Source organism: Bos taurus, chromosome X (genome assembly GCF_002263795.3).
Source record: "Bos taurus isolate L1 Dominette 01449 registration number 42190680 breed Hereford chromosome X, ARS-UCD2.0, whole genome shotgun sequence".
Classification (NCBI taxonomy): Eukaryota; Metazoa; Chordata; class Mammalia; order Artiodactyla; family Bovidae; genus Bos; species Bos taurus.
In genome coordinates this window covers 4,465,584-4,474,799 of record NC_037357.1, presented here as the reverse complement: position 1 = coordinate 4,474,799, position 9,216 = coordinate 4,465,584, and the positions used below count along the sequence as shown (strand labels likewise).

At 44.7% G+C, this 9,216-nt stretch overlaps 1 protein-coding gene across 3 annotated transcripts in view; it reads right to left on the bottom strand.

Annotated features, from left to right (window-relative positions):
• Window positions 1-1,094: 1,094 nt before the first annotated feature.
• LOC101905293 (fibrous sheath-interacting protein 2) overlaps window positions 1,095-9,216 on the bottom strand; it is a 65,137-nt gene continuing 57,015 nt past the window's right edge. For 2 of the 3 annotated variants that reach the window (XM_024988421.2, XM_005227444.5), the window contains 4 exons: window positions 7,860-7,906; window positions 5,747-5,790; window positions 3,624-3,690; window positions 1,095-1,302 (listed from right to left, as the gene is read on the bottom strand). In XM_024988421.2, the coding sequence (XP_024844189.1) occupies window positions 1,280-1,302; window positions 3,624-3,690; window positions 5,747-5,790; window positions 7,860-7,906 (181 nt within the window). In that variant the 3' untranslated portion in view covers window positions 1,095-1,279. Of the gene's footprint in view, window positions 1,303-3,623; window positions 3,691-5,746; window positions 5,791-7,859; window positions 7,907-9,216 lie in introns of those variants that run through there. The other variant, XM_059883615.1, reaches the window with a different exon arrangement.

Sequence of the window (9,216 nt, the reverse complement as noted above, 5' to 3'; positions counted from 1 at the left end):
ATAAGGCTGAGACCTTCCACTGACCTAAATTCCTGGATAAAGCTGGGGTATGAGAATGACTAGTGAGTGATCATCTTCATGTGTTTCTGTCCCATGGAAGCCGTTTCTAGCCAAGCACTGCTTGAGGCCAGCTGGCAGATGCAGGTTCCAATGTTCTATTTGTGATTCCCTGACTTTGGTGTTCTCCATGGGGCTTATCCTTTCTCCATCAATTGAGTTTTGACAAGTGCAGCGGCACAAATATGGCTGGAAACCACGAGCTCCTCTCTGGCCACACTGGTGGTTCATGTCTCTTAAAGGGACCAAGAGGATGCCTGGAGGCTTCAAAGCCCCCCTGAGGAGTTAGATGTCTACACGTCTTTGTTTGAGGATAGACTTTGGAAATGACCTTTCAGGGACTCCTTCAACCTAATTGGAACTGGCTGCTGTCCCTGAGGCCTTGTACCGATTAGACTAGTGCTGTCTGATAAGGGAACCACTAGCTACATGTGGCTATTTAAACTGAAATAAAACGGAAAGACCGGGTTCCTCAGTCACGCTAGTGACAATAGCCACGTGGGGCTGGTGCCTCCTGTACCAAACTGAGCAGATACAGACCCTTTCCATTATCGTGGAATGTCCTGTGGGCCAGAGCTAAATTGTTCAGGCGTGGCAGCAGTGTATGCAGGGGTGTGACCTGAGGGGATGGCCTTCCTGGTGCCGTCAAGGCCTCCCTAATCCTAACGGTCCTTTGAGGGTTCTCTGAATTCCAGTTCCTCCAGCAAATGTATCCTAACGACTCCAGCCCACAGCGATGACTCCCTTCTTTGAACACCCAGGGTGCCTGAAAGATGTGATGACACGTTGCTTTACTGGTATGACACGTTTGCTTTGGAGTTAGTTCTCATCTTCCCAGCAAGGCTGCAGGGCCCTCAAGAGCAGAGCTTCAACCCCACACTGCCTGCTAGATGGATCTATATGTGACACAGAGCTGCTCTTTTCATCCCAAAATGCTTGTCAGAAGCATTTATCAAAACCCTTCTTTTCTCCAACTGCCTCTTTATGCTTTCTTTGCTCTTATTTTCAATATAAGAATCAGTGTGTAGGACACAATGTCAGCTTTAACAACCGTTTATTTTTTGAGGAAGGTCAATATGCTTACTGTTATTGGGTATTACAGTCTCAGTTTCTGTTCTGGTGAGGAGGTGAGGGTGAGGAAGGTTTCGGAACACTGGTGTTAGATCTTGAAAACACTTTGGAGAAAGTTGATGATGTCGTCCTCATCATTTCAGACCCCTGTCTAGAGGAAGTATGGTTCAAAGTCTGTGAACAACCAAAAGAGAAATGTGATCAGTTACCAGGCTTTCCAATTGCTGTCAGGGCCCGGGGAGCGATCATTTAGGATTCAGAAATAAGTAGTTATCTCGTAGCTTTTGTTTTTAAAAGTGCTTTCACAAAGAGTAGTTTGCTCCTTCTGACAGCCTTGGGAAGAAAGCAGGAGAAACCCAGTGAAGTCAGATGCCTTGTCTAAGGTCACATGGGTAGCCTGATGAGCTAATTCCACACAAGAAGGTAACTTTCAACTCTCAACAGTACTGGTGTCCATTTCAAAATGTCCAGGCAAAAGCAGCTGTGCACTACAAGAGGCTAGCATTTCTCACTCGGTTTGGGAACATTTTCAGTTGTCTGACCCAAGTGATCTGTTTGTTGTGTGAGCCATACAGGACTTGAGTGGCCAATAAAAGGCTCCATTTGGACTCATTGTTCTATACCACTTGTCTTGTGCAAAGGGCTCTTAGAGCATCTAATAGTTTATGTTAACAAAATGATTGTTGTATCTGTAAGGACAGAAATGCGCATTTACCTTTGTTGCTGATGAATTGTGACAAGATGTCATAAAAAGACACAGGGCAATAAAGAACATACCTTCTTATTTCTAGTAAAAGACAGGGTTCTCCTAGACCTCTTGCAAATCCTCAGTTTTTCTCTTTAGCAATATAACCTTAGGAACCCCAAGGATCTATGATTAAAACTAAGGTAGCAGATAGCAAATTTAACTGCAAATAAAGTGGGGGGTGGGAATAGTTTAGCTCTTCAGATCAATAATGCAGTACTGGAATGTGCTGATAAATTAAACTAAATAAGAACAACCAAGAAATTCAGAAGGAAAAAGCCAAAATGTGCAAAGGCAAAGGTAAAGGCTTGAATGGAGAGATCTCTTCTGAAAGAGTAAGACAAAGAGTTACCGAATTCAAGCATATACTGCAAGGCCACATTCTGAAAATCTTGAGGGGAAAAATAAAGCTCTGTTTTTGCAATTTGCGGGTCTTGTTAAAAATGTAGATGCCTGGCCACCATTTCCAGGTCTCCTTCAAGACACCCTGCTGCTGCTTTGATCTGCTTTGTGGGCAGCACCATGGACTTCACTTGGTTGGTACTGGTCACTCTGAAGAGAGAAATGTACCTGGGTGTTTATGGCCATGACACATGCCAAGGGCTAGGGAATGACACATCGTACCATGAACTGATTTTGATTCCCCCAAAATCCTATTCGTGAAAAATAAGCTGTAATGAGCCTGTGTTGGTCCAGAAGTCCCCTCTTTTTTTGGGGGGGGGGGGTTTCCTAAGCAGGTATCATTGTAATTTCAAATTCAATGTAAACTCTCCTCTGGGGGGAGCTTTTCTACTTTGAGCACCTTAGCACAGGGTGAGCCATTTCTGCATTCCTTCCTCCAAAAGCCCTTATCCGAGCAAAAATAGGTTATCTGAACTGCTTCTCAGTGAATTCCTCTAATGTGTAGAATGTAGGGGTTGGGAGGAGGTGTCCCCATCAAACTGAAGTCGCAGAAGAATGCGATTTTACTCTTTGACTGGACATGCTACTTGGAAACCTAGATGGGATCTTTTCGACTTATCACTGAACTCTGCAGGAAGTTCCTGGTCACCGCTTAGTTCTGAGATGTGACCCCTGTTTGGCAGGAAAAAGAATATGGGATAGAGCCTCAAGACCTGTGATGTTTGAGCCCTGGCTCAGCCACCTGCTGGCTGTGCCACCTCAGGCAGGTCATTTGCCTCCATTTTCTCCTCTCTCAGAGAGAGCTTCAAGACTTTCAAGGAAGCATGGTGTGATAAGCTTTAGTGACTGTTACCTTGTCGATATAATGGAAATGATGCTTCACGGGGTGGATGTGAGAAAAGCACTTAGCAGAATGCCTGGTACATGGCCGGTCCCTAATAAATGTTACTCCCATGACCAGGAACTGCCTGCAGGTTTAAGTCAGAGAACTGCATAATAACCTGCAAATTGCAATCTACATACATACTAAGGGAGAAGGAAATGGCCACCCACTCCAGTATCCTTGCCTGGAGAATCCCATGGACATAGGAGCCTGGAGGGCTACAATCCACAGAGTCGCAAAGAGTCAGACACGACCGAGTGACTCACACACACACACACACACACACACACACACACACACACATACTAAGTCATATTATCTCATCCTCGTATTGGTGGTGGGTGGGTGTGCTGCAAGGCAAGAGCCATTCAATGTGATGGGCAAGGAGGGTGAATGATCAAAACTCCTCTATGTTCAAAATGACATAATTGAGAGCTTCATTCTAAAATGATACATTTGTTGTACCTGAAGTGCCATCGTTTGAGGAATATGGGCTGCTCCGGTCTCTTCTGCGTTGACAGAGGGTGAGAAACTGCCAAGACAAAGGTGAAATACCAGCTTAAGCCTCTGCCCTTTGATGGACAGCGAACACTAGAAACCCTGAAGGGAGCACAACCATGGTGGCATCATACACAGTAATCTCAGGGCCCCTCAGTCTCAAAGAATTATCTTCTGGGACTTTGGTTATTCCTAGGCATGACTTCTCATAACTCTTGCTAATTAGGACACCCAGGATTGGCGCCAGACTCAGACAAGGGCTGCCCCTGGCGGATAATTTCAAGGGCTCACCTGTCCCAGGTCACAGAACAATGTCAGCCATGCTGCCCCTCCCCTCCTGGAGCTTGGAACAAATAAAACCTTTTCGATCCTTCTCTGAGCAAAGCTTATGATAGTGGAGGTCTTAAGGGAAGGAGGAGGCAAGGGGAGGTCCATTTTACTACCCCAATCTTCTTTGAAATAATTCTTAACCATTGTGAGGTCTGGAGCAAGAAAGTGGCAGTGTGAGGTTGCAGCAGCCTGGAGGGGGCAGGGCGGAGATGGTGGCTCAGGCGCTGGCTCTGCTCTGTGGACCTTCCTCACCCCCTGGAATGCAGAAGCAGCAGGGTCCCAGAAGGGCCTGCAATAGGCTGGGGGAGGTGGCTGGGCTAGGTGTGCCATGGTGAGGGCGGTTAAAAAGGATGGGGCAAATCAATGAAGGCAAGATGAGAGAAGCATGAGAGATGAGAGAAGCTCTCCACACCAACACCTGTCGTTGGTATGGAGAGCAGAGTATTATGGTGAAATTTTGGATTTGAGGCAGTTTATGGATTAAGATACTGAGGATAGGATATAGAAAGGGATAAACTGGGACAGAACAATCTAAGGGACTGGGTCTCAACGTTGGCTGCACAACACAACCATCTGGAGAAATATTACAAATAGGCATGCTTGGACCCCGCCCCAAACGAACAGGAATCCCTGAGGCTGGGGCAAGCATTGTTCTCTTTTCTAAGTTGCCTGGGTGACTCTAGCATGAAGTCAGGTTGAGAATGCCTTATCCAAAGGAAGGAGGGGAAGGGGCAGATGCTACTAAATGGCCAGACACAAGTCCGCTAACTCAGTGGTTCTCAACACTGCCTGTTCATCAGCATCACCCAGGGCCCAGGCTGCAACCCAGACCAACTGAATCCGAATCTCTGGGGATGGAACGCTGGGCGTCAGTTGTTACAGTTGATTCCAGGCTGCAGCCAGGGTTGAGAACCTCTGCTCTGTGTAACAGTTCCCACACAGGGCTGTCCATCAGCGTCATGGGGGCAGGAGTTGAGGCACTCCTGACTTAGTTGAAATTTGACTCTGATGGTGCTAAGGCAGTTATTCTGACAAGACAAGCCCTTGCTGTCATGAAGCTTATACTCAAGTGAATCCTGTGCCAGAGGATGAGGGCAGGAATATTTGACAGCTTTGTTTACTTCTGAATCTCTAGCCCTTGGCACATAGTAGGCACTTGATAAATGGTGAATAAATGACTAAATGGTGACCTAAGAGGTGTGAAGAAAATAACGCAGGATAAGGGGGATGACTTGTGTTTATGTGTGTGTACACGCGTGCTGGGGGATGGTTAAAGTGAACCAAGAGTAAAGCAAAAGTAATACAAAACAGAGAGGAGGATCTAGGAGGATCTGTAGTTTCAGTCTCCTCAGAGACTTCCTAAGAGGGCTTTAGGTGGAGGGAATTTCTTGGGATCACACTAAGGAGTGGGCCAGGTTTTTGGAAAGCTGCCTAGGAAGGGCACCCTGCAAAGCAGATGGAGCCAGCGTTCATTTCCCTCAGCCAGCGCCCCTTCCTCTTCGAAGCATCTGTTCCCTCGCTGCCCACACCGGGCCCTCCAGTTCCAGGGCCTCACTCCTTGCGTGCCATTGTTCTCAGGTGCTAAGGGGCTTACTCTGTGCACTTACTCGGGGACAATACCTTCAACCAGGGGTTGGCCCCAACTGGGAGTGCTTCCTGAGGCCCCTCAAGGCACGCCACACCCTTACTTTAAGGCACTCCCTCATTTCTGTCAGGGTTCCACTGGCTCACCATGAGGGGAACCAGTGAAAAATATTTACCTTAAGATTGCTCAAATTCTCCAGACATGGACATTCAAGACTTTCTGTGATCAAAACACAATATTGGAAAACAGTTATTTCTGAGACATATACACATTTTAGCACAAAAATAACCTCAGTAATTTCATCAGAGAATCGCAGAAACTAGGCAAGCAGAAGAAACCAAAAGAGGTGAGATCCTCAAATTCTGGGCACAGGTCGTGGGGAAGATGCCTCTAACATGCCAAACTCATCCCATCTAGGGTCCCTTGCACTTACTGAACTCTGTGTGTGGGACCCTCTGCTTCCAGATCTTCTTGTGGTCACTTCCTTCCCGTTATTAAGATCTGATGTTTCTAGACTTCTTGGACCAAACTAATCTAGCCAGTCAGTCTGTATCACTTGGGCTCTTCTTTATGTGTTTTTCATATTCATTCATGAATGTCACAAATATGTACTGAGTATCTACTCTGTGCTTCTTTTGTAGACATGTGGGGATACAGTGAACAGAGAAAAATCCCTGCCCTCATGGAACTAACATTCTAGGGAAGGGGGAGAGTCAATAAACAATTTTTTTAAAAAGCTTTCAGATGGTACAAATGCTAGGGATAAAATTAAAGCAGGGAGTGCTGGGGTGGCATTGGGGTTTCAGTTTTAAAGAAAAGTGTTCAGGGAATTTTTGACTTCAAATATAATACTTCAGCAAAGATCTGAAGAAGATAAATGTTCATGTGGCTGGAGTGGAGTGATTAAGAGGGATCATAAAGAGAGGTGGTCAGACAGGTTACCAGGAGGGGTGAGTGGAATCCAGACCATATGTGGCCTTGTAAGCCATTGTAAAGACCCTGGCCTTTATCTGGGTGAAATGGGAAGTACTTATTCCTATCTAGAATTATTGTGTTTATGTGCTGTACTCAGTCGCTCAGTCCTGGCCAACTCTTCACCACCCCAGATGAAGCCCTACTGTGTTTATATCCCCTTCCCAATTAGAAGGAGGTGAAGACTTTGTCTCTCATTCGCAGCTGTATCTCCACAACTTAGAACAGCGTCCAGCCCGAAGAAAGTGCTCAGTGACTCTGTTGAATGTGAATGAATGCATGAACTGGACAGGTGCAATATTAAATATTACCACAGGACACCTATATCTAAGTGTGACTCACTGCAGTGAAGTTGAAGAAAACAATGACATTGAGTTCAGATTTAGGAGACTTGGGATCCATATTCTGACTGACAGTATGACCTTGGACAAGTCACTTCCCTACCCTGAACCTCAGTCTCTTCAGCTGTAAAATAAGGTTATACTAGCTACTTTCTGGCTCTGACAGCCTATGATTCCATAATACAGGAAACACGCCAGTGACGTATCATCCTCTGACGATGACCTATTTATGGGATTCTGGCAACTTACCTCCATTCTATGATTCATCTTTTAATGAATGTTATTCCCACTCTCAAATGGAGAGGATATATTTCTTGAGTAGCTTCTTGAGTGGGTGCAGGCTTGAAACAACCAAGGCCAACTCCAGCTCTGTAGCTGGAGTTTTCAGGCCATCTTTACAGTAAACATGATACCCCTACCTCAGTGCTGTCCCACTGTTAGAGCCACATTGATCCTTTGAGCTTTAAAAGAATGGAGGACCAAACCCAACTCATAAATAAGGAGTCAGTTTTAACAGAGACAGAATTAAAGTGGGGTGCACCCTAGCCAAGATTTAATGCAAGCAAATAAATGTAGGTTTCATTTTTAGCTTTAAAAGCTTTTAAATATATTTTACTAGGGCTGACCTAGTTACATAAAGCAAGCATTCCTACTTAAAGAGATGATTAAATCCTAGCAGCATGGGCTGTAGTCTACATATAGATGTGATAAACCTTTATTTCCTGGATATTTCCCACAGGATCATGGTAACTGTAAACTTACAGTCACACTACACACTTTTCACCACAATTATTAATGGAATCTTACTAGCGTTTCAGAAAAAGCAAACTAGTTCATCACACTAGCTGGTTAACTGACTCAGTATTCCTCCAATTTAGATCAGCCTACTGGAAAACTCAGTATTCATCAACGCGATGAACAAACTCTCTGTTTAAATACAATCTAATTTAAAGTAAGAAAAGAAATCAATCCAACCTTCTGCAACCTTGGCACTTGGATCTGTGGAACTCTCATCATCAGAACTAAAGAAAAGATATAAGACATTTCATTTTCTTTGTATTTTATATGAAGGAATGAATAATTATTAATGAATAATAATGACTGTTAAAGAACCATCTGTTCAAGTCTTTATTTATACAGATGCAAACCTGGCATGGTATGTCTGTGAGTTCTCAAGATAAAAATGACAGCTACATTGACTTTGGTTTTATATATTCCCACTCGTGTTGTGCAATGATACCAACAGTTGAGATTTGCCTGCCATACTAATTATGTATGTTAAGACAAGCGTGAGTGGAGATAAAGCCAGTGGTGGGCCAGGAGTGGATGTCCTAAAATGGCATCGGGTCAAAAAGAAACCTTAATTTCATGGTGCCAGGTGGAAAAGGATATAGTTGGGACAGGGTGGATTTTCTTCCTTATGCCCTATTTCTCCCATGATACAAAGTGCTACTGTTCCGAGCTTATGGTTACCAGCGGGGAGGGTGGGGTGAAGGGGTGGTTAGGGAGTTTGGGATGGACATGTACACACTGCTGTATTTAAAACGGATAACCAACAAGGAAGCACTGTGTAGCACAGGGAACTCTGCTCAATGTTATGTGGCAGCCTGGATGGGAAGGGAGTTTGGGGGAGAATGGATACATGTATGTGTATGGCTGAATCCCTTTGCTGTCTACCTGAAACTATTACAACATTGTTCATCGGTGATACCCCAATATACAATAAAAAGTTTTAAAAAACAAAAACATAGTGCTACTGTTCCCAGTTTGTGAATATTCTTATGAACACAGGGGCACTTTTAGACATGTTTTGGCTACTCTAGAAAAACTATTAAGACTTCAGTGTACTTTGTTCCTCCCTGTCCCTATAGATACCACATGGTCCAGCCTTTCTCTTATAGTCTTTTCCAACCTGGATGGCCTTATCTAAATCTTATCCATCATTTAAAGCCCAATTCCAACTCTAACACTTGTGAGAATTCTTCCCTGAGTGCTCTAATTTACATTGCCCCCTGTCTCCTTGGGGTTCTTCTGACAGTGCCACCCTGCTGAGCATTTAGGTACATACATGAACTAAGTGGGACTCCTTTAGGTGAGCCGTTAGGGTGGGGACTGCTGGCTCAGAGCCTGTCTCCCAGATTCAAGAACCTAACACATTAAAGACTCAAAGTAACTATACTATAGACCACTATACTAGAAAGCAGATCCCAGGAGAAGAAAGTAGAGACCAGATAAATAGGAATAGGAGAAAAGATGTGGAGGGAAGGCCCAGGAAGTAAACACAGAGGGGAGTTAGGGGAAGGAGTGAGGGGAGATTGACGGGCTAAACTGG